The sequence below is a fragment of the Lissotriton helveticus genome, chromosome 2_1, assembly GCF_964261635.1.
Source record: "Lissotriton helveticus chromosome 2_1, aLisHel1.1, whole genome shotgun sequence".
Classification (NCBI taxonomy): Eukaryota; Metazoa; Chordata; class Amphibia; order Caudata; family Salamandridae; genus Lissotriton; species Lissotriton helveticus.
This window is the reverse complement of record NC_136059.1, coordinates 1969643732-1969670503: the sequence shown is the minus strand read 5'-3', so window position 1 is coordinate 1969670503 and position 26772 is coordinate 1969643732. Positions and strand designations below refer to the sequence as shown.

The 26772-nt window shown below is 46.3% G+C and overlaps 1 protein-coding gene across 1 annotated transcript in view; it reads left to right on the top strand.

The window, feature by feature from the left end:
- Nucleotides 1-26772, top strand: part of IQCM (IQ motif containing M) — a 1609700-nt gene that overhangs the window by 670498 nt on the left and 912430 nt on the right. Inside the window, exon 7 of the mRNA XM_078676908.1 lies at nt 4584-4735. Within this exon, the coding sequence (XP_078533034.1) occupies nt 4584-4735 (152 nt within the window). The remainder of the gene's footprint in view (nt 1-4583; nt 4736-26772) is intronic.

Genomic DNA, 26772 nt, shown 5'->3' with positions numbered 1-26772 from the left:
CTGGCGACCGCCAGTAGGTAATATATATATATATATATATATATATATATATATATTCACTGAAAAAACAAATGTCATCAGTGATGTCATTTGAGATGTCATCAGTGATGTCACTGACCATGTCATGAATGATGTAATATGTGACATGATCAGCAGTGGATTGCGGGTGCGCGATATATAGTTAGTGCAACCCCGACCCTTGCTGGAGCTTCATCACACTTGCGATACAACTCCAGCAATGCGCCACCTTTACGGCACAGATACATCACGCATCTGTGCTGTTTTTGCCCCGTGATGCGCCGCATTGTAAATGCAGCACACCATAGGTGACGGAACAGCGGCACAGAATGACTAACACATCCCTGGTGATGCGCCAGTCATCATAAATCTATCCCTATGCTTCTTATCTTGTTAGAGATGAACCGCCATATGTATCATCAAAGTTATTTGCATTTCCTAAATAGCGAACTTTAAGGAATAAATAGCGATTCTTTACCATTCCTAGTTTGCGATGAGCTATTTGCTAATTAGCCGAATGTAGCCCAATGAAGCCCAATGTAGCCCAATGTAGCCCAAAGATGGCCGCCAGACACACAAAAAAACAAATGTAGCCCAAATATCAGCCAGATGTAGCCCAACTATAGCCCAGTGACAGAATGACCAATCAGCTTCGCAAACCTCCGTTACGCGAAGCGGAGCGCTGTTACAGATATATATCTTTTTTTGAACGTTAATTTCTCAAAATCCACTGGAGCACATATATTGAGACCTAGCAAAGGCACATCGGGCTACCAGTCCCTAATATTTTGCCAAGTTTCGTGCAAATCCATTCAGCCGTTCGATTATTATTTTTATTATTTTTTTTTGCCCCGCGGGGCCCTTTTAAAACCTCCACATCAAACCTAGGGGGTCAGCGAGGATCTACTATGCCCCCTTATAGTTATTTCCCCCTTTGTTTTGACCTCCTCTTGTCTCTCGATCCTACCGAGAGACAAGATGGCGGCCGCTACGGACTGTTTGGAATGTTGACAGACGCCGGAGAACCAATCAGCTTCGCTTCACAAAGCTCCGTTGCGCGAAAAGTCCGCGAACCAGAGCGCTAACCGGTCCGCTGTTACAGATATATATCTTTTTTTAAACGTTAATTTCTCAAAATCCACTGGAGCACATATATTGAGACCTACAAAAGGCACATCGGGCTACCAGTCCCTACAATTTTGCCAAGTTTCGTGCAAATCCATTCAGCCGTTCGGGCTAAAAGTGAGGCCAACCGCCCTATGGAAAACTCAATGTTAAAAACACGTTTTGGGACCCCCCTTTTTTCTCGGCCCCCACTGGACGAACCCCCCCCAAATTTTCAAGGGCTGCTCAGAAACAAAATGTGCCATTTTCCTGAAAATTTCAGCCGATTCCGTCCACAAACGCCAAAGTTATTAGACATAGAATTTTCAAAAAACCCATAGAGAAAAAATCCTAACTATATATACCTACTGGCGACCGCCAGTAGGTAATATATATATATATATATATATATATATATATATATACATACATACATATGTGTGTACCAATAACATAAAATCTAATAACAAAAAACATTCTACTAGAAACTAAAACATTAAACTATTTAAAATTCTTCAAACTTAAAATTCACACTCCAGTGAGAGCATCAGTGGGGAAAGTGTTGGATAGTCGAGGGGTAAAATTTACTATTCCCACTCCAGTGAGTGCAACAGTAGGGAAAGTGTTGGATAGCAGAGGGGTTAACATAACTATTCCCACTCCAGTGAGTACAACAGTAGGGAAATTAGTTCTTCAAACTTAAAATTCACACTCCAGTGAGAGCAACAGTGGGGAAAGTGTTGGATAGTGGCAGGATAAAATGTACTATTCTCACTCCAGTCAGTATAACTGTAGGGAAAGTGTTGGATTTCAGAAGAGTTACAATTAATATTCCCACTCCAGTCAGTTCAAAATTAAAAACAAATGGAATTTTAACAACAATAAAAATATTTAAAAAACAAAATTAATTAAGCAATATATAAATATGTTAAAAATTCAAATACAAATACATTTTTTTAATACTATAATGTTAAATACTTTTAACAAATAACTACAAATATTATTTGAAATAAAATAAAAAACTATTTCCAAACATATAAATATTTTTAATTACAAATTATTTAGAAACAAAACATTAATTATTACATAAATTTACTTTTTTTATTTCCTACCCTATAACACCACACAATTCACAACACACGTCTAAATTAAAAACTTCGTCAACTAACGTAATTAATTACCAATTGAAAAATATTATTCATTAAAAAAACAAAAAATTCATAAAAATTTCCCACACTTTAACCCTATTATCTCCACAACCCGCAGTTAAAATACCAGACCTATTGTCTTGGCCGCTGCTTCTTGTTTTGTAGTCTGATTGCTTATTCAATGCTTCATAACTGCTTGCTCTGATAGAATCAACAAACAGAAAAGTACCACCTTCCTAATATTTCAGCCTATTTTATGAATAATAATAGATGCATTCAACTACTGACCTCATTCCAATTCCAGAATGTTATCAAGTGTGTACATTTGATCAGCACACAGTTTAGCATTATCTGTTTAACTTTACATCCCTGAGAGGCATTACCTTCTGTATATTTCAGATTGTACAGTTTTTATTTCAGTCAGAATATCGTGAAAGTTGACTGTATTTCATATTAGAAATGATAATGTCCCAGCTTCTCCCAAATATGTTGCATCAAGTTCATCCCAGTATTGCTAACCCACACTGTCCTGATTTACACGTATTGTCATTAACTGGTCATACTTTGAGGGTTATTTAGTTGTAACAATTTGCTTTTGCAGTACCTCATAAATTACATTGCCAGTCATCATGGCTTTTTCGATATAAGAATGAAAATATGAATGTAGCAATTGAAAATAGGCCTTATTACCCCATAATACTTCCTTTCAGGGTATAACTATGATACTAACCCACAGCTGTTTGACTTCATACATTCTGGATTTCGTTTCTCCTGGTTTTTCTGGAAGTCTTCTGACAGTGTTAGATTATTTCAAACTGGCGTGTATTGTTTGAGTGGCATAATTTTATTACGATTGTAAACACTAATGCAGACTATCGGATCTTAAAGTATCACCTTACATTTTATCTCTTGGAAGAATTCTAGGTGTGCATATTTGTTCAGAAATATGTGAGCATGGGCATCACAATTAATGCTAAATTTTAGTATCTTGGATTATTAACAGTTCTGAAGGTTTCCATAGTATCTACAGTTTATAGAAGCAAGCAGCATACTACATTTTGATATTCGGTTGCTCCAACCCATAGTATCATTTGAATTAACATAATTTACAGTTTTGTTATATCAAAGAAATGCTTTCGATCGACTTTAACTGGCTAATATAGCATTTAGGTAATCTGATAATTACTGATCCCAATAGAAATAATACCATGATTAATACTGAAACTTTGATAGTTTAGCCAATCTACTATAGTCATTCCTAGGTTCTCTACGCTTTTAGTTTCCTTATTGTTGGTAGTTTGCTCATATAATTTAGATTGTGCAAATCTCTGGTGTTAGTTTATACCCAAACCCCCTAAGAAAGAAAAATACACAGGTCCTGTATTCCTATCTATCAGAGGATTTCGGGAAGCACATAAGGCTAGGCCTAGTATGCTGAGGAGCGGCCTCGGGGCAATAGTCAGTTATTGACATTTGCTGTGGTAGCAATAAATGTACTATGAGCTCATACTGCTTGTAACAGTGTCAAGTGTGCTGCTTACACAATTATCCAATACTGGATTCTTTGATTTATCTAAAATAACAAATATTTGTTAATATTACAATGAAATAAACCAGTTGCCAGGCTCACTCTCAACCTCCCCCTTGCACTCACATCACCCCGCACCTCAAGGAGCTCCACCAGCTCCCAATCGACAAACAACACTCCTCAGACACACATATACAAAGCCCTACACAATGTTGGCCCCATGCACCTCAACATCCACACACATTTCCACAAACTACGAGACACCTCTGCTCAGCCAAAGTCCTACTCGCACACAACTCCTGCCTAACCAGATCCAGCAGTTGTGCCTTCTCCTACCTCGCTCCTAAAGCCTGGAACGACCTGTCCCTGCACATCAGAGCCTCCTCCTCAGTTCATGATTCAGGCAAGAAACTGAAGACATGACTTTTCAACTAGCCTCGGCCCTGACTCAGTCAACACAGCTCCTGCTTCAGCACAAGGATACCCTCCCGGGTGAATTGTGTGCAATACAAATGCACATAACATAATGAATATAACAAAATATTATGGAGAAATCCACCCCTCTCACACCCTAAATTCATTAATACACCGATTAGAATAATTGAATGATGTTACGCATGTATATATTGGAGTTCAATGCCAGCATAAAATGGAAAGAGACATTCCAGCCACTTCGATTTAATGCATAGGGTAACAGAAAGTAACATAGCTAATGGCAGTAAATAACATGGAGCTTTTCACTATTTATTTGTGTAAATAATATTGTTGTTATTTCCATTTTCTAGTTGATACCATATACCAAGACTGGAGAGGAGTTGTTTCACAGTTGTCTTTAAAGTCAAGACAAAAAGACAACACAAGGCAAAAAGACAGCGTAGCTGTTGGAAGAGGCATTTTAAGATGTAACAAGCAAGCCACTAAATCATCAATCTACACGGTATGATATGAACAATATTTGTTGATTTTTTCATTGTCAATATTATATATGTTTCTTTATTTTCTGGGTGAGATAGAGTTCCTAATTAACAATAGCAAAGAATATTGTGCAAGGAAACGGTATCCTAGTGGGTGGTCGATTCTAAACTTGCACCATTGGCTCCACTAAACTCTCAGGGCCTTTGAAAAACTGGGACAAAGATGCGATACCATTACCCCATTCTAAAACATCTTCTCTAGTTTCGTCTCCAGAGTCAGATCTCCTTCCAATCCGGTCACTCACATATCGGGCAATCCTCAGAATTCTGGAGGAAGTTTTCAAGGAGAGTCAGGCTCAATTTTTTTATTGGTGGAAGCTGTGAAAATAGAAGAATGATGTGTGAAAATAGTCTGGACATTCTTCAAATCAGAAGACAACAAAACCAAGACCCCCAGACCAGCATTCATATCTAGACATTCCTTTTTGGAAGAAATGTAACAAGTTCTGCCCCAGCTATCGACTTGAAAGTTTGATCAACACTCATATCTTTGTAAACTACCTCTCTAATAACAGACCTGTCAACTCACATGGCGGCACCATGTGTCACACGATATTGCAAAACACCCAGGGGCAAATTTACAAGCACCTTACGCCAGATTTGCGCCTCCACTGCGTCACTTTTGTGACGCAGCAGCGGCGCAAAACCAGCGCCATGCTGCGGGCTATTTACAACGTGACGCATCTGGGAGATGCGTCACGGTGTAATGCCCTGCGCCACATGTGGGCGTTCCTGTGCAGGAGGGCATTCTGGCGCAGGAACGCCTCCTAAAAGTGGCTGAGTGAAATCTACAAGATTTCACTCAGTCACTTTTAAGGCCATGCTGCATCAAAACCTTGCACCTGCTTGAAGCAGGCGTAAGGATTGACGCAGCATGTTAGGGGTAGGCGCACCCAAGCCTTGCTGGAGCTGTGTCGCGCTTGTGACGCAACTCCAGAAATGCGTCACCTTTCCCCCCAGGGGATGCAACACGCATCTGCCCATCTGTGTGCCAAGGTGCGCCGCATTGTAAATGCGCACTGGTGGGCAGATGCGTCGCAACTCTTCTGGCGCATCCCTGCTGATTAGCAGAGATGCATCAGAAGTAGTAAATCTATCCCCCAGTGAGGCACCGACATCATACGGTGGCAGAAAAGCTGAGTTGAACACCCTTGCAGAGAGCGTTTTCAACTCACATTGTGTGAATGCTGTGCACAGATGATGTCCAACAGGGTTTTTCAACTTGCCCAGGACATCAGTGCATTTGAAGTCTCCATTTGTTTTTTAGGGGGGTTAGAGTGGCTCGTGGGCAGTGACCTGAACTTTTAGGATTAGGGCGGTAAGAGGCTCAAGTCCAAACCCTTCATCTGGCCCTGCCTCTCCCGAGTCCCTCCTCTCACACAGTGAGTTTTTGGATGCTAGCAGGTCCATGATAAAGATAAACTCTTCTTTTCTCCTCTACAGCATTCTGCTACAGATTGTATTCATTGCTATTGTATAGCGCTCATCTGTTGGCTTTCCCATTAAAGAAATATTACTAATGGAAAAAAATAACATAAAATAGAAAACAAGAAGTCTTTTTTGTTATCTGAATAATTATGTTCAACATTCTGCAAAGTGAATATTGTTTTTTCTTGTCATGGGTACATTCTTATTTATGTCGGAAATCAAATACTGCCTGATAATATCTTTTAGGCTCTTGTTCGTACACAAAGGGCATTTGGTGCACTTTTTTTCCTTGGAATAATCGTAAGACGTTGCTAGAAAATGGTGTCACCTCAGAGGAGTGTGTGGGGCACTAGGCAGCCACAAGTCTTGTACCACTAACACAGATTTCACAGTGTGCCCTATAGAGATTAGCACTAAATTTTATCTTTCTGTAAAATATTTAGGTCATTTACATGTGGTGCATTCCAGTGCAATTACGTAATTGTAATTATTTAATTATTCAAGGAGTAGAACTCAATTGAATATGCACTAGATTAATTTGAGCGCTACTGGCCCCGGTGTTTTGCTTCAGTGGAATCAGTGCATTCCAGCAGGACACAAGCTCTGAAGGACTGTTTGCCCTACTGTTGCCCTACTGTGTTGCCTGATGCCTGCTGCCTTCTTACCTCTGTGGGAAGGACTGTGACTTAATGGGCCATCGTAGGATGATGGGAGGAAGGAGCTGGACCCAGCCTCACTTACACTTCAATAGGATGTGTCCTGTCCCCACACAAAGGGCTGTGTACCCCCAAAAGTAGTGAGTCTGGAGCCAGGGCATAGAGGGAGGACCTCTGTGCACTTCAAAGACCTGTCTTTGAAGTCTCCCCGCTTCAAAGGCACTCTGCCAGGAAGAAGGACTCCTGTGCTGCTAAGGGACTGACACTCTACTGGACTGCTGCTGGCTGGACTCCTGCTTTGTGGTGGTGGCCTGCTTCCTGCTGCTCTCTCTGTCTGGGTGAGAAGGACTAGGCCTGCATCACTTGAACTCAGAGTGACTCCATGGGGTAGCTGACTGGCCTTCTGATCTGAAGTCTCAGGGACATAAAAGACTTCCAACCACCCTGCTCCTGCACCTGGACTCTGCAATATGTGAGTCCGCTGTGCTAAGTGGAGCCACCCCAGTCCTGGACCCTTGGAAGTGGGCCTAAGGTGTTTGCTACAGCCGAATTGATGCATCCCCTGATGCACGAACAGAATCGTGGCATCACTGCTGTTGTGGAAACAGGTCTGGCGAATCGCCCTCAGAAAGGTCGCAATGTCTCTGCAACCGCTGCCTCTGAATCAAAGTATCACATCCACTACATGAAGAAGATTAATACATCCCGTCTATTGCGTGAGCATCGCATGAAAAACTGTCGCGGTTTGGAACCAGCGCTTCACCTTCCGAACCTACACATCGCTGCTGCTGTGTTGAGAAAATCGGCCCATTGCCTGTACTGTGTGGGGGATACCTAATATACCACTCAGCAACACCCTGCATCTTGATTGACACAGTCAAGATTAAGGTACTTTTGTTCCGCGGGCTTCACAAGGTCCCTGTATCCAGCCCGTGCTCCATCAGGGTCAGCCTGAACTCTTCGCTTTGTCCCGATCCAGTGTGAAGAGATATCCCAGATAAGCACTTTTTGCTTCTAAGTGCTATTTTACGGTTTATTCTTTAAAAATTCATATCTCAAGTTCTACCCATTGGATTTTTATCTTTTGGCCTTGTTTTAGTTATTGAATTCAGAGCTATTTTCCCAACCTGTTGTGGATCTTTATGTGTGGGGTTTTCACAGGTTTACTGTTTGAAGTGTTAGGCAAATGCTTTACACATTGCCTCTAAGTTAAGCATGTGTGCTCTGTGCCAAGCTACCAGAGGGTGAGCTCAGGCTAATTTAGGGTTTGCCTTTGTTAATGTAGGTTGTGGTCACAATTTTAATTTAACAAACTGAGTACAAGTTAGTGAGCATGTAATTAGTTATATAGCACCACTCATTCCAGTGTTGGGTGTCAAAGCACTTTGCATCACACACACATTACACAGATACAATCAAACATATGTGTATAAATCAGTGTATAGGAAGTGTTACATAAGCCAGAGGACTACAAAGTTTAGGAGTGACATGTCATAGGTACTGATAGGCAGTATAGGTTAAGAGTGCTTGGGCTGAAGAAGCACAAACTCAGGATTGAAAACGGAACCCCATAGTTGGGGTTCCTCTTTAATAACATTTTTGATTTCTACCCAAATGAACCCTTTTTCCATCCATAATCCATGCTCTAATATATACTTTCTACTTTGCAGTTTGCATGCAGTTCTTTGCATGCAGTTCTTTGATGACAGTTATTAATTAACTGTTTTATTTTAGGATTTCAACTTATAAACTGCAAGTAAAAAAAGTATGTCTTTTAGAAAAGAAGTAGCCCACTCACATATTCATGGAACACTTTCTTTGCAGCAGGCATATTAATCCTCTGTGCTATTTCATCATCAGTCAAAACCTCCACTAGACAAAATTCCAACCTCTCTCCATGAAGAACATTAATCATCAGAGTTATCTTGACATTTGTATTGTTCTATGTAAATTGCTGGAGACAATGAACACGGAAGCAGATTCTTTAAAAAAAAAAAAACATTGTAAACTCTGTGGCTCCTGAATTCAGCACCTGGTGTGGTGGCATCGTCCACACTGCCCTAGAGCCGGCCCTGTTTTCTGGGTGGGAAGGGGAGCGACATCCTCCACAATGGAGAGTGGCTAGGCTAAGACATTCCTAATGTACATTCCCAGAAGAACTTCCTTCCGGAATTCCATGTTAATTCCTGAAAGTCAAACAGAATAAATTTCCATATATATTTGTGTAGTATTTTACCAGGGCATGCTCTATTCCTGTACCGGCTCTTTTGAAACTCACATTTTGTTTTCATCCCTCATATCAATAAGATAGAGCCTCTATCTGTACATGGTCATTGTCTGGTTAGATTATCATTATCCCATCACAAACCTCATCACAAAAATAAACTAGGATCATATTTCATCTGTACCTTCCCTCCACTTGTCAACACTAATGCCTCCCTTTATAACTGAAACTGGTTCTTGCGCATGCGCAACGGCCGTATGTCAGTTCCAGAACCTCTACTGGCTTCTTGTACATAAACGAGCTCTTAACACCTTGCTCTATGACACCTTCATGCTCCTTAACTAAACTGGTTGTAGCTACTTGAGCAAAACATTCTTGTTTCTAAACAAAACCAGGCTCCTTTGATCCTCATCTCGTTATCTGGGCCGTACTCCTCATATCCACTGGGCTCATTGATGAGGCTGATCATTCTCCTATATAGCTACTATGCACTGGAACCAACTCCCTCTCACACTTCAATCAACCAGTTTGATCTTTGAGTTTGAACAGCGACTTTTCTATTGTCATCCTGCCACTTCCATGCATCTTTGGCCAATTCCTTTAGCATGGTCTATCAACAGGCTACCCAGTGATGGCTGATATGTGTGCTAAAACAATCTGAATAATATAAATCGTGCTCAGCTGCTTTGTTGCACTTACAAAGACTGTGCTCCACCTCAAATTTGTAATCCCTCATGGCTTATAAAAACAAATCAAATCTCCGAATCGCCCTGTCAAACCATTTGCCTATAAATATGAGCACCAGTTGCTCTTGATTAGTGCAAAGTGGAAATGGAACCTCCACAAGTAAATCTGAATGCAAAACAGCAGGCAAAGCCTCTACCTCAAAAACTGGCTGGTTGACTTCTGTCCCTATAGACATCTTCAAGGTGAAGCCTCCTATCTCTTGAGAAGTACTTGTAGAGTACCAGCAAACTGGGCTGCAAGTCTTTCTACTTCTGCATCTCTCTAACCCTCATAAAGTGCATGCTGACCAAATTGCTTTTTCACCGCATCAAAGATCTGTCCCATTCATCCCATTCAAAAAACACTCCCTTCTACTGAGCTATTCATTAACTTAAATTATACTCGATGAGCCAGAGGAATAACTGTGACTATCTTCTGGTTCCAAATTCTCATTTAATAATTTTATTATTTTACTTTAAAGTCTTGTTTAGCAGGAACCAGCCCCCAAAAGACATTACAGTGCTGTTCAGTGTGTAGACTGTGTGCTCATTAGGATGGTGGGCGGAGGCACAACCGTGTTGCTGGCGAAAATGTATTTTTCCGCATGCCAGCAGCGGTCCTCGCGGCCGCCATATTACAATGGGCAAACATAGCCCATTTCCCATCCGCCATGGTGCGACGTGAACCGCCAAAAAAATGCACCCGCCACTGCGGCGGTGGTGGGAGCCAATAGAGACCCACTGCTGTGGGGAATAATGTCCCGTCCGCCATACAAATCAGGATGCCCCACACAGCCCGTCACACCGCAGCGGAGAAACCACCCAACCAGAGACGGCAGAAACACGACAGAGGAGCACCAAGCCAGACTCCCGGTTCCCTCCACCCGGTCCCAACCGCAATGGATCCAGCTCTACAAGCCTTTCCAGTGCTGTACCTGATCCACTACCAGCAAACAATAGAGCGTCGCGGACAACGCGGCAGGTGCGCAATCCCACAACTCTGCACACAAACACAACACACAACTCCTGGGCTGAAATACGGTTCCTGAACACATCCCCAAGTGTACCCACACATGTCCTACCTTAAAGAAAATCACCCCTCTGCCACCGGGTCACCCAGCAACCACGAAAGCACTGCAATGTCCCGGTCACATCACTGTAGCGGTGCAGAGGCGAGAAAACATGCGCACAATGTAGTAGGCAGGGCCGGCGCCAGGCATGGGCTGTCCACAAAGATTTACAGGGCCCCCACCTCCACCCTTCACACACCATGCCCCCTACACCCATTTGGGGAAATGCTGTGTGCTCCTCCTGTGCCCCCCTGCACATTTCATCTTCCACATGTAGCCAGACCCTGCACCTCACACACCAAACAACGAGGGATCCTGTCTTAGAAGGTGGGGGTGTAGAGGAACACCCTGCACAGAAGCTCAGGGCAGTGCATCCCTCCTCCTCACACCTACCTCCCACTCATGTCAAGCAAACTGAGTCGAAACACAAAATGAAGACTCACACTGCATATGAACATCCACTGAACTGTCCACACTGCCTGTCAAGTCACTCAGACACACCTCACACTGACACACAATCACATACACATACCAGATGTCAGCAGCAATGGAGAACAAGAAATGGTCTAGCCAAAAGTGAAGTGGACAGTGCTGGAAAGCCATGGAGCAAGACACAAAGCATGTGTACATCACATGCAGGAGAAGGAACATATCACACCACCCTTAGGCCATCAACCAGACATGGGTGGCAAAGTGAGTGAAATTCAACCAAAGTGACCTATGTGCAACAACTCAGGGAGACATCAAGGCAAGCCCTGCATAGGCACAGGAATGATAGGAAGTGTCCGAAGTCAAACAGTGATTAGCCATACATCTGTGTCAACCTACTTGACATGCGTATGTCAGCAGCACAACACATATGGATCATTATCACACTCCCTGACTGTCAAACCCAAGTTGGTCCTTCACACATACCTCTCCTCTGCCCAACTCACACCTGCAGCACTCAACACCAGTGTTAAACACACAGAATGGTGCAAATGATGTCCTTTGAGTTCCCTGACAACCAATCACACACCCTGGGGTACATCTACAAATGTAAGACTCACACTTAGGGATACCTGAACCAATGTTGACACAAAAACAATATCCAAACACAAATCTCACAAACAACTTACACAGAAGTCCAACAAGCCCAGACATGTGCAGCCAAACAGTGGAAAGGCAATGTGACCCTAGACAGAACAGGAGTACACACCATTGTCACTCAGTGCCAATGCACAGACATCATACCCCAACACCAACAAGAATTGCATCATCTCAAAATAACCATGAACACAAACTGGGACCAATGGGACAATACGCTAACACAGACAGAGACACCACATCAACCATCAATTCAACATGGTGTCATAGTGTACCACAAGCATGCAAATGCACAATCCTGACAAGTGACAACACAAAAATAGGAGGACAAACCACCATTCTATACATAAAACAAGCCCAGTAACAAGAATCCACCTTGCTGCATGTGGGAGGCACACAAGTAATGCAAACTACACTTTCAACACACCTGAGAATGTATCACAATGCACAAACTACACACACACACCATGTCATGCAAATAGAACATCACACACACAGCATCTGTCATCAGAAAGAGCCAACACATGCCAAACACTACATACATCCACTACAAAAACCCAACTGATGCACATGCCAATCCATCACTTAGCAAACTCAGCTGGACTTCAGGGGAATGCACGCCAGGCAAGTACAAGGCATGAAGCACTGCATGGACAACAAGCAGTGTGGGCACACTAACCAAATCAGTTGCACACACATCTCAGTGCCACAACATGTACTTCCACAACACAAATCAGCACAGCACACAGACAACATCACACTCAGGAAGGGTAGCACTACCTCAGCAAACACACATACAGCTTACCCAACACCCACATAGGCACAACTCAGGGACACCCAGGTGTAAACAACATGACCAGAGGATTGAGCAGCACAAACATTTGTACTGCACATGAACAACCATGACTGCAAACTAGTACAAGCAAATCACACATAACTAATTGGGAAGCTGTCCCGGGTGGCACATTGGTCCTGTGCACAGATCAGCACCACAAAGTATAGTGTAACAATTGAAGTGGTGGGGAGGCTCACACACTGGCAACCCAAGGTGTAGGTGACATGAGAGTGAAGTGGAGTGTATGTCAGTAGTGGGCAGGTCAGGAGTGTGCTGTACACAAACACATAGAGGAGTCACTCACAATGGATAGGCATCAGAAGCACAGGTAGGACGATGGTATGACTCCACATCCCACATACCATACTGGAGCCAAACATGGGTCAAGTGACAGCATGAGGAAACTCACCTACAATGTCAGTGTGGCTGAGCAGGTATGAACAGTGAGCACAAACAGTAACAAGACACATGGCTGATCAACAAAACACAACACTGACTTGGCAGTCACATACTCTTCATACTCACAACTGGCACCAACAACAAGTAGGTGTCCCCAAGGAGTGCAAGGACATACCAACACACTGCATAGTGCACAACCTACAACTCCTACATGTGCCCACAATATGAAGCACATGGCTGACAATTCAAACAAACAGGCACTCATCCTCTGGGTCATACATGTGTGCAGTTGGCATTGCAGGGGCACACACACACACACATCAACACTACTGACAAGTCACCCCTTCACACTTCATGGCCACACAAGTGCACACATTCAAATGTACCTATGTGACTAGGAAGACATGCCATCACAAGATGACCATACATCAACACTGCTGTTCACACATCAAGAAAGATCACACATATATGATGGACCCTGGCCACCCCAAAAGTAATCCTATGGATAGAATTAACCTCTGTTCTGGAATAGCATCATTACATGACATGTGTACAATTTCGCAAACATGACCATATGATGAGTATGATAATAGTAGATCATCAAAAAGACCAATCATTGCACCCTCAAGCCTCAGAATGAAGAAGAACTAAAGTGCCTCATCTCACCACTGGCAAAACCTGAAGTAGTTCAAGAAGCAATTGGCAATGTTAAAGTGGCATATAGAGCATGTGTCACATGAAACAATACCCCTACATAAAACTTTTCATTTAGCAAGGACACGGACAAAGCAGACAACAGGAGTAACTGTCTTTATTACATATCATCAAGATAGGCATCAAAAGTAGACAAGAGCAAGGCCAGTAGCCAGTCTTTAGTTCAAAGGAGGTACATCCAAATTACAAACAGCAAGGCCAGATGCCAGTACATAGTGCAAAGGAGGTACATGTGTGCATTAGAACCTGCACAGGGAATAGGCATCCAAATTACACACAGCAAGGCCAGTGGCTAGTCCATAGTTCAAAGGAGGGACAGGTGTGCATCAGAACCTGCACAGGGAATGAGCATCCAAATCACAAAGAGCAAGGCCAGTGGTCAGTCCATAGTTCAAAGGAGAGACATATGTGCATCAGAACCTGCACAGGGGATGGGCATCCAAATTACAAACAGCAAGGCCAGTGGCCAGTCCATAGTGCAAAGGAGGTACATGTGTGCATCAGAACCTGCACAGGGAATGGATGACACCATACACTGCCATGGTCAGCAACACAGTTTGGGGGAAAACAATGGGCAGTCAACGCATCGCTGTGAGAGAGATAGGTATGGGAGGGGGACTCTGCCTCAGACTTGGCTGTCAATCGAACTGGGGGGTGGCTGATTCTCGGGCCCAGTTGGAGGACTGGACCTGGGAGAGAGAGGACCAGCTGAGGTAGAGACATCTGTGGCTTTGGGAGCCGGAGGGCTGCTTGGACCGGGTGGTGTGGTGGCACGTGGAGGCAGAGACATGCTGTCCTGATATACAGTGTGTGAGGGAGAATGTGGAGGGCTGCCTTTCCACTTCTTGGGGATTCAATAGGGGATATTTTTCTTGGGAGGAGTGGGATGTGGGATCGGCACAACAGCCTCACTCTCCACCAAAGGTGCATCAGGTGCAGGTGGTGGCCCACCCTCTGGGGATCTGCTGGATCTGGCGGTATGCTTGGCCTGGCCTTGCCTTTTCCCCTCCGTCCCCTGTTGACCAGGTGAACCCCCCACAGTGCCCTCCTGTCCCAGCTTCACAGGGGTGCGGATGGGAGTTGAGGTTGTGGGTGAATCTGATTTAGAGGGCTTTTTCTGCGGACTCTTAGCAGGCACCTGCTTCACAGCAGGCACGGCAACTGTTTGCCTAGCTTTGGAAGACACCATAGGGCTGGGAGTGTCCTTGGATGGGGCTGATTTTTAGGCATGTGAACCTCAGGCCTGCGTCTTGGCTCGATGCCCCTGAGTGTCACCTGAAGGGTTTTTGCCTTTGCGCTCTTGTGTGACTTTTGTTTGTTTGGGGGATGGTGTCTGCACTCTGGCCCGCTTGGGGTGCTGCTGTTGTGTGCTGCGTGTGGTGTATCTGGAGCCTGTGGGCTGTAGTGTGTTGTCACTCTCGGCAGATGTAGCCACTGGCAGGGGTGTTGCTGAAGGGACTGGAGCTGGACTCTTAGCCTGTGACAGCTGAATGGCTGCTGTCAGTGTGGAGGACAAAGACTGGACAGTCCAGTGTAGCCCGCCTATGTCAGAATGAATGCCCTCCATGAAGGCAACTACCTGTGCCAACTTCTTGTCATGGTCCTGGAAGGCATTCAGGAGAGTTGTCTGACCCACACACAGCTGGCACAAAAGGTCCACAGCCACGACACTGAGGGCAGCAGGGGAGACAGGGGCAGGGGCAGCGGTGCCTGGGGGGAAGGACATTCTTCCCTTGTTACTGTTGCAAGCACGGGCAGCACTAGTGGAAGTACCTGGGAGGGTGGGCACTGGACAATGTGTGGTAGAAGAGAAGGCAGATTTCCCACTCCCTGTGCCCTCCAACATTGAGGAGTCATTGCTGGCATCAGATGATATTGAGGATGGTGTTTCAGGGCGTGATTCCTTAAGGGCACACATGTCCCCCTCAGAGACGCGGGTCACAACGGTGTCAGTGAGCTCATGTGGAGCAGTCGTGCCCGAAGCTTCACCACTGGTGTCCGTCCCATGTCCTTCTGTGGCCTCGGTAGATGCTGCAAGAGACAGAGTTGTAGGTTCAGTTAGTGCCATACACACAAACATCATATGCAAGCAAAGCCCAAAACAAGATGATGATACCCTCTTGTTGCACACCACCCTGTGCAGTCTGCTTGTGCAACCTTTATGCAATCCTCAGAAGATGCATGGAAACATGCATAGTTTACATGAATGACCCATGTGACATTGACACAGACAAATAGCTTGCCTGTGCCTCTGTGTAACATGACATACAGATCCCTGTGAGCATACCTAGGTCCCTGTAGGTGAAAAAGATGTACATCTCAACATGTTGTCACAGTCACATATGGAGTCACCATAAGGGGACAACACAGATACAGACTCCTTAATGTAATTTTGTAATGGCCATGAGCTCCTGCCGTCCACCATGTTGTGCTTTGGTGCACAACTACAGTTGCACATTGGTATCAGATGTGTATTCCTCACAATTTTGAGGTCAGGCACCGCACACATCGACGAAAGCACACTCAGCTGAGGCACACTGCCGTTCACTGCCAGGGGGTGTCCATAACTTCCCTAATGCAGCCGATGGCATGAATCCACAACTCTGCATGCAATGTCATGGGCCATAACATTAAAGACATGAAAAAGTACATGTACCGAAAATGATAGCTGCACCCAACACAGAGGCCACTTAAAAGCCATTTTATCACACTAGAAACATCACAGAGCGCCACACTGGCTCATAGTTGGAATATATACAGTCACTCACAGCCAAAGTCACCCTTCCCAGAATTCTCACCCCCAACTTGCTGCTGATGGGCCCTCAAACGTCCATTCAGCTCTGTCACTGCCAAGATGTGGGCCATTAGTGATGAGCGCCAACCTTGTTTAAATGGAAGGAGGGGCACACCTATTTTATAAACATTAATATACCTGCCACTCTGAGGGAGTAGTCCCAGCTTCCTCTCTGCTACGTTTTTGCTCAGCTGGCAGATGTCATCCCACTTCTTGTGACAGTGTGTGTGCTGTCGATTGGAGACACCCAGAGCCTGCACCTTGCGTGCAATGGCCCTCCATACGGCTATTCAGATATGTTTAGCAGAGACAATACAGCAGGATACGCAGTACATTAGCATGAGATAATCATACCTAAATGCATGCAGGTATGAGGATGGACACAGTACCTGGCCATCTCATACACATGCAGAATACCAGCACAGAAAGCAATGTGAAGAAGGCCCACATCTGCGATGCAGTATGTCAGGGAGCAATACATACATTACATTGTAAATGATGTGTCGGGGCAGACTCACTGTGTCCAACACTGCACACCCCTCAAAGTCTTTGCCCTGTGAATGGCTCACTGTGCCATGGAGGTCACATTTAGAGACATGATCTTACAATCTCACACCCTTCTCAGAAGATCTGTCTTGTGCAATCCACACGCCTAAGATAGTTAATTGATGAATAGGTAGCAGACAACCCATACGTCTCACTCTGTCCTTTCAGTGATGGCCCCTGTCAAATTGGACAGTAACTGTGCAGGACAGGGTGGCTCACACTGCGGACTAATGTGGGCCATCAGGTCTGTCACATGCATGTACAATATGAGAGGGCAAACAGTGCCTACACATGCGAGTCAGAACACATAATGAAGAAAATTGGAAGGGAGATGTTTCAGAAGTATACCAATCTGCTGTGTCATAGGTGAAATTCCACCAGGAGTGTCACCCTCAGGCATTTCACTCTTGTGCATAATGCTTACATATCCATGGTGGCAATATAAAGTTAAAACCACTTCCAACTGTACCCTCTGGACAAAAAGTCTTTGTAATGTCACAAATGAGCCTGTGAAACCCTCATGGACTCACACATCCATTACCACAGGCAATTTCTGCCCTGACTCCCACTTTCCAAAAGTGCAGTATCTTTTTTTTTATAACTCTTTTTTTATTGAAAAGAAGGCAAGGCAATGGTAAACAGGTTATCATTATATGTTACACATTACGTGGTTCCTCGTGATGTACATATTACAACATATTGGTGACAATATTCATCGTACAGTGTCAAGTCCCCCCAGCGAAATCTTCTCTGACTCTCGGTGGTGCACTAATCTCCCCCCTGTAAACATTCCACTGTCCCCATATGTGCGTCCGTTTACTCAGGCACCCCATGGCTTCATAGATGGATCTTTAAGTCACCATGCACCAGTCCATATCATTGGCCCATTCTACTATCTTTGGTGGGTTCAGATCCCTCCACAGCCGCACAATATTCCTTTAAGCAGTCATAAGCCCAAGTGTGACCCATATTCGCTCTCTGGAGTTCAAATCTGTATGATTCCAGATATTCAACAATGCTAACTTAATATTACAGTGGATCTGTTGCCCCAGTGCTGCCTCCATTCGGTGTACCACCCGTTCTCAGTATCTCTGGATCACTGCGCACTCCCAGAGAGTGTGAATAAATGTGCCCTCCTGCCCACATTGTCGTACACAGACACCATCCAGGGTGTAACCCATGTTAACCAGTGAAGGCCCTGACAAGTAGGATCTGTGAAGAACTTTTAGTTGGACCAGTCTGAGCCGGGAGGAGATGACCACCTCACGAGGGGAGGCCACAGCCGCCTGCTACTCCTCATCATCTAGACCTGTGACATCGTGATTCCATTTAGCTCTTAAGCGGGTCAGAGGGTCTGCCATATTGTTAATGAGCTTTTTATATATATGAGGGATATGGAGAACCTTGAGCAGGGCATGTCTAATTTGAAGATATCTGAAATATTCAGACTGGGTTAGTTCGTACTCTTGCTGCAGTCGGGAAAAGGGAACCACCTCGCCCGATTTAAATAGGTCGCTGGTTGTTGAAATACAATGGCTGCCACATGCCTCTGGGTGGGGGGGAGTGCTCCATCCTACTCAGGGGTGGGACAAGAGTGCCTGTCGGGAGTTGAATTGCTGGCCTCCTACACACAAACACCCCACCCTATGAAGATGGCTACCTACCTGTTAGGTGAAGGTGACCAATGCAATGGCTGCCACATGGTTGTGGGTGTGGGGAGTGTTCCATCCTGCTGAGCTGTGGGAAAAGGGGGCCTGCTGTGAGTTGGAGTGCTGACCTCCCACCCACAAACGCCTCTCCCTGTTAAGATGGCTACCTACCTGTAAGTTTGGTTGGTGAGGTACAATGGCTGCCACATGCTTTTGGCTGGATGGAGTGCTTCATCCTGCTCAGGGGTGGGAGAAGGGGGGCCTGATGGTAGTTGTAGTGCAGGCTGCCTGTCCACAGACACCCCTCCCTGTTGAGATGGCTGGCTCCCTGTGGAGCTGAGGAAGGGAATGGTTACACATGGCTCTTGGGTGGGGGGGGAGTGCTCCATCCAGAAGAGCTGTGGGACAAGGTGGTCTGGTGGGAATGGTAGTGCAGTCTTCTCACCCACCAACACCCCTCCATGTTGAGAGGACTATCTACCTGTAAGTTTGGTTGTTGAAATACAATGGCTGCCACAAGCTTCTGGGTGGAGTGGATGTGCCTGGTCGGAGTTGTAGTGCTGGCAGCCTATCCACAGACACCCCTCCCTGTTAAGATGGGTACCTTCCTGTGAGTTTTTAGGGAGCACTGCAATAGCTGACACATGGTTGGGGCTGAGCGGAGTGCTTCATCTTGCTTAGCTGTGGGACATGGGGGCCTGTTGGGAGTTGTAGTGTAGTCTTCCCAACCACCAATACCCCTCCCTGTTAAGATGGCTACCTACCTGTGAGTTTGTTTGTTGAAATACAATGGCTGCCACATGCTTCTGGGTGAGGTGGAAGTGCGCCATCCTGCTCAGCTGTGGGACAGGGGTGCCTGGTGGGAGTTGTGGTACTGGCTGCCTATCCACAGACACCCCCCCTTGTTAAGATTGTTGGCCCCCTGTGGAGCAGAGGGAGGAAATGGTTACACATGGCTCTTGGGTGGGGGAGTGCTTCATCTCGCTGAGCTGTGGGACATGGGGGCCTGTTGGGAGATGTAGTGCTGGCTTGCCACCCACAGACCCTCCTCCCTGTTAAGATGGCTACCTCCCTGTAAGTTTGGTTGGTGAAATACAATGGCTGCCACATGCTTCTTGGTGGGGTGGAAGTGCTTCATCCTGCTCAGCTATGGGACAGGGGTGCCTAGTGGGAGTTGTGGTGCTGACTGCCTATCCACCCCTCCTTGTTAAGATTGCTGGCTCCCTGTGGAGTAGAGGGAGGAAATGTTTACACATGGCTCTTGGGTGGGGGTAGTGTTCCATTCTGCTCAGCCGTGGGGACAGGGTGCCTGGTGGGAGTTGTAGTGCTGGCTGCCTGTACACATTCAACCCAGGGAATGTTGTAAGCTACCTTTGGGGTAAATGAGAGGGAGTAAATGTTGAATCTGTGAGACATGTGTTGGGGAGTGTGTGGTGTACATGACTGGAATTGGGCCTAGGAGGTGTAGCTTTGTAGTTGTACAAGACAGTACATGGCAGTATGATGGTAGACATTTGATTGGACTCATCAGCCTCCCCTCCCCCGGCTATTCTTGTGAGACTCTCTGGATGCAGTATGGCAAGCACCTTCTCCTCCCATGCAGTGAATGTTCTTGGTGAATGGGAGGGCCACCTCCAGTCATCTGAGCCAGCTGACGGTTCTTGTTGTTTTTCTCCTTCACCTGCCTTATGAGGTCCTGTCTACGCTTCATGATCTCCTTCTTGGCGCGCGGGGTGGTCCCTACTGCATTGACTTTGCTGACTATCCTTCCCCACATTTGTGCTCTGGTGGCTAATGGTCTCTGTTGGACCAGGTTACCAAACAATTGTGGTTCTACTCTGATTATCTCATCTACCATGACTGACAACTCATTGTCAGTGAATTTGGGCATTTTCTTTGGTGCCATGGTGTGTGATGTGCAAATGGCTTGAGGTGCAGGTGTGAGGGTGGTGGGGGTGATGTAAGTGGGGTGTGTGTATACTTGGTGGCCTTGTTGTGTGTTTTTTGTCGACCACCATAATATTTACGGAGCGGCCGCGGCGGTGGGTATGCAGCCCGTCCGCCTGCTCTCCCATTCATCACTGTTAGCGTTTGTGGCGGTTGGAAACAGTGGATCATTCCGCTGTCACCTCAATGGTATCCAAATGGTGCATGTGGTCAATCCGCTGGCCTTGCGAAGGGTTTGGGTTTTTCTGTCGCAAATCCGACCACCGCAGATGGATTTTCACCTGCTCCGCCCACTACCCGTGGCCTTTTGTGGCATCGTTCCACCGCGGTCGTTTTTTTTTGGTGCGGTTGATCCAAATCTGACTGCCGGTTTTCCCACAGTGCCTGCGGATGGTTAATTTCTGCTTCCATGGTGATCGGATTGGTTTTCCAAACACCATCCTACTCGACCCCTATGTATTGCAATAAAATATGTAACACAAGGTTTATTTGGCTTGTGAATCTCTTTGTATCTAGTGTCACAAAATTTGTAATGTGGATCTTGAGATTCAGGCCCTCAAATAGACAAGATGTTCAGCATCATCAGCACTGACAGATCATAACGCTACTCAATTACTCTTCAAACACTCTGGGGCCAATTCACAAAGGGCCTCTGCACTCTTGGCGGGGGCCCAGCACTTGTTTCAGACGCACTCATGGCAGAAGGCCCTTCACTCATGGCGGGAGCTCCCCAATGGGTAACTGCAGTACAGAGGTCCTGCCGTGACTGCGGGGTGTCCACCACAAGTGCAGGGTCTCTGCCACAAGTGAGGAGCCCCCGCCACAACTGCGGGGCTCCCCCATAAGTGTGGAGACCCTATGGGAATCCCTCTGTCAAAGACACTTTAAAAAAAAATTAGCTTTTGATCAATACACTATATAACGTATCCACACTCTATTCTAACCAAGATGTTATCAATAAGTAATAAAGCTATTATGAAATGCATTTCAACTGACTGTATGAATCATACAAAATATTCTTGAGACTTCATCCTTCTAGTTTTTACTAACGCTCTTTTTGCAAGCTTTCTGATGTGCCTTGCTCTTGAAGTGAGAGATTTTTGGCAAATGTTAAAGTATGTGAGTATATTTCCATAGACAAAGTACCTTCAGGCTAATACATTTGACAGCGTGTTTGGCTCCACCCTAGAATGCACAGATATGCAAGGCCTGTGTGAGTGTCTATTCAGCCAAATATTGAGCTTTATTGAAAGACTCCATCTACCAATTTTATCTAAATAAATGTCCCTTTAAATCACTCTGCATACAGTTTATTCTCGCTATTGCTCTAATATGCACTTGATTATTGATTACAATTGCCACTGTATTGGCCCAGTGATTTGAATGTTTTCTGAATAATCACAAGCTACTTTTTTATTTATTACATTCTAAAAATACAGGAAGACGAATTGCCCTGTTGTTCATATGCTAATTAGAAAATAGATAAAATCTAAATAAATCATTTTTCTACCATTTTTCAATGAAGAAATTGAACGTACGCCAAAAAGAGCTTAAATCCCATGAGTTTGCCAACATTCTCATTCTTGTTTATAAGATCTGTCACAACATACATTTCATTTCTACACAAAGCCAAAAATTAAACACTTCTGAACACCAATTAATATTATGCTTTGGTTCAAGCACTTATGAATATAATATTACGGTTTAAAACTATTGCGATAAAGCAGCTGTCCCTTACTTTGGGGAGCAGCTAAAGGTGTTTCCCAGGCCGTGCAGTTTTCACTGCCCCTGCTAATTTTATTTATATACTAGCAGCCCGTCCCGACCTTGTCTGGGAACAATCAGGCTTCCCCGACCCCCGCCCGCCCCGACATTGTCCAGCAGCCCGGGACCCCGCCCGCCCCGACATTGTCCAGCAGCCCGGCCCCCCGCCCGCCCCGTCCCCCGCCTGCCCCGACCCCCGCCTGCCCCGACATTGTCCGTGGGTCCCCCGGAGCCTTACCTCAGCCACCGCTCCTCCCCCTCGCTTCTCAGTTCACCGCTCCTCACCGCTCCTCGCCGCTCCTCCCGCCTGTCCGCCGGTCCTCACCGCTCCTCCCCCGCGCCATGTCCGCCGCTCCTGGACGCCGCACCTCCCCGCGCTCCTGACGTCAGCACGCAGGTCGCGGCCGGCGCTACTTCGAAGGGACTACTTTTTTTTTAAAGTACATTTTTTAAATAACGCATATTTTTATAGTTTATATAGCCTATGTCCATCTGCACACCCTGACGATTACATTGATGTATCGGGTGTGTGGATTGGCGCTGTGGTTCCCGAGTTTACCCGCCTCAAAGGTTCAAAGTTCTTGCTTTATAATAGTAGTATAGATCAGAAAAGCAGGTTTAGACTTCTTTTGTCATCTAATCGGGATAAGGAATGTACCCTTAGCCAACACTAGGTGACGCCAGAAAAACAGACAGGCACCACTTCAAGTTTGTGACCTAGCCCTACAGAAACCTCAGATGAGTCTGTATAGGTGGATATTTCATTTTACCGCAATACATGTTGTTAATCAAACGATTTATGTAAAACTGTATTTTACAGTGAGCACATTAAACTTCTGAGCTCAACAAATTTAAACAAATATGTAATGTTGAACAATAGTATCTTTTAAATTGAGTTCTGCTTTACATTTTTCATCTGTTTTACGCTACAGAATGCATTTCATCAGAAAACCGCTTTTTGTGTGTTTATATTATCTAGAAAATGAACTTTTAATTTTAAGTTATGGGCATGAACCAACTCCTTCCTAATCAAAGATCACACACCTAGAGATGAGACATTAACATCATTAACCACTGGAATCCACAATTGTTCTCTGTACTACTATAAGATATTGGATTTTTAGTTGCAAAGGATGGGACTCCACAAAAAATAACAGGGCATATTTAGAAGCCCCTATCATCACATCAATGTCACTTTTTTAGACGTTGTGGTGGCGATAGGGGCTTTGCCTTATTTAAAAGGCATTGTTAAGCCACTAAATGTGGCTTAATGCTGCCTTGTAAATAAGCAAAAGACACACAATTGATGGACGGAATGCAGAAAAAATCAAAACATTCACCCCCAGTCAAGAGATCTGGGTTATATCCATCATTCTTTTGCTCACCATGCCACCCCAGTTTAGACCTGGCCATATGCAAATCAGTCTTGACCCTGTGCCCCATGGGAACAGTCCAGCCCGAACTGCCAAAGCCAGGTCCTCCCTGGACCGGAAACAGGCTTCCTAGGACCGGTTTTGGGGTTTCACCTCTCTTCAGCCAGGATAGCTTGATTCCAGTGGCACAGTGAGCCCAGGACCCACGTCTGGGCATACCTGGCATACCTAGGGCGAGAAAGCAAAAGACACACAATTAATGGACAGAATGCAGAAAAAATCAACACATTCACCCCCAGTCAAGAGATCTGGGTTAAATCCATCATTCTTTTGCTTACCATTCCACCCCAGTTTAGACCTTGCCATATGCAAATCAGTCTTGAACCTGTGCCTCACGGGAGCAGTCCAGCCCGAACTGCCAAGCCAGGTCCTCCCTGGACCGGAAACAAGCATCCTAGGACCGGTTATGGGGTTTCACCCCTCTTCAGCCTATTAGTAAAAAATCGATTGAGCTGGTCTGTCTGAGCAAGCGGAGCGGAGCGAGGCGAGGCGAGGCGAGCGGGAGCAGCAGGAACAGGCAGGCAGGCAGGCAGTGAGGCACGGCACGGAGACACGGAGCACCCGGAGCCTGCACCCGGAGCCCGCACGGAGACACGGAGACGCGGGGGCAGATTGTTTGCGGCTTGCTTGTGGCCGGCTTGCCAAGGAGCAGGAGCAGGGGGAGTGAGCCGCGGTGAGCCGTGAGCCGTGAGTGATCCAGGAGTGAGCCAGGAGCCAGTCGTGATCTCCTGCGACCCCCGCGACCTCCCGAGACCACACAGCAAGTGCGTGCAGGCGCACGAGCTGCAACATAGGCAGCTGGTGGACGCGTTTTTTTTGCCTGTTGGCGAACGGAGGGTACAGACAGGACCAGAACTGCAGGGACCACTGCGGGACCACTGTGGGACCACTGCGGGACCGCTGATCACTAACGGACTCCCGTAAGTACCTGCAAGGCTGCTGGTCTGAGGCTCAAGTGCACCTATCTAGTGACTGAACTAATTTCCACCGCACAGAGAGATCCTAAACTCTGCCTCTGCCTCTGCCTCTATCAGCGATCACTACGTTTGCAAGAGCTGTGAGCTGTGTGCAGTGTGCAGTGAGCAGCTTGCGGGGGGAACAAGGAGCACGGCTAAGGTGAGGCTGCGAGGGTTCGAGAGGGGCCGGGATAAGGCAAGGAATTCCTCACCCCCACCCCGAAAGCCTGAGCCGAGCCGAGCGTCAGTCCGAGCGGTATCTGGATCGGCGCCCAGGAGCAGCAAGAGGAGCAAGAGGATCGGTGGGAGGCGAACGACGAGCAGTGAGCAGTGAGCAGCGAGTGGTGAGCGGTGAGCGGGCAGAGGAGTTTTGTTTGTGGTTCCCTGCCTGCGGCCGTGACCCCCCGCTCTGCCTGCTTCGCCCTAGGCCCTAGACCCCGCGCTGCCTGCTTCACTTGAGTGCCTCAGAGAGCACGAGAGGCCGACCGAGCGGTGAGAGCGGGGAGCCACAAGCCGCGGGAGCCACGGGAGCTGGAGCTGAGCGCCCCGAGCCACGAGCCGTGGGGACATATCACCCAAAGCCCCGGACTCATCCAGGACTTGAGACCCCTCCGAGGTGCCGGACCTCACACTTACCCTGCCACTTACCCTGCCACTCTATTTTGACCTCATCTGTTTTACCTGGGGGTCACCTACCTCGCAGTTAGCACCGCTGCGAGGAAAACGGCCAGGTGGGCCTACATCATCCAGCAGGCATTGCAGGGACGCCCAGAGAGGAGGTCATCAGAGAGCGCGACCAAGCAGATAGACAGGAAGTAACCACTTGAGAGGTACTAACCTCAACCGCAATCTAACAAACTTCTGACAGCGGGATGAGGTCCGGAAAAGTCAGGAAAGCAACCAACAACGCCCAGACAAGAAGGCGCGGGAACAAGTCCAAGCCACCGGACGAAATAATACACCTGCAGGAACAGGAGCTAGCAACTCCAGAAAATCAGTTGCGCGAGGACGACAAGGCAGACACACTCAGCAAACTAGCACATAAGGACAACCAACCAAAAATGTACTCAATCTTTTCTTTCATGAAAGATCCTGGGTCGTTCCTAAGCTCTTCAATCAGCGACCTTAAGGGTCTCCCCTCCCCACTGGAACCTGTGGGATCTACTCAAATAACTGCCATTGACTCAGGAGGAGAAACAAGTGAGAACAAGAGACAAGAAAAACCGGCAAAAGAGAGAGACACCGGGGACGGCTGGGAGGAAGATCAAGAAAGGAAGAGGGAGAGTTACACCGAGGGCAAAAGGGGAACACACACAACCAAAGAAAGCTCAACCCAAGCAGATCAGACCGGTACCGGCACCAGCAAGGACGGACAAAGCGTAGTCCATAGTGTAGACAACAGTAACAAGGAGGAAAGGGGCTATCCCCTTGAGCCAAGGATAACTATCCAGCCAATGTCACAACCACTAATAACAGCCACAGCCACAGAGAAGGGGCGAATTCATCAAGAGCCAACAAATAATAGAAAACAATTCTCGCCTAGAAAATCGGAGTCACCATCTCCAACAAAGCCAACAAAAACGGTCTACAAAACACAGGATCAGCCAAAAGCAAACACAGGACCCATTACTAGCAAACAAGCAACTAACATTACCACTAATCAGGTCCATGAGCACCCGCAACATCGAGAACATTCACAAGAGGATGTCGGAAGAGAGCCAGGAACATCACCAAAAAATGAAGAAAATGTAGAACCGGAAGAGACAGAAAAATC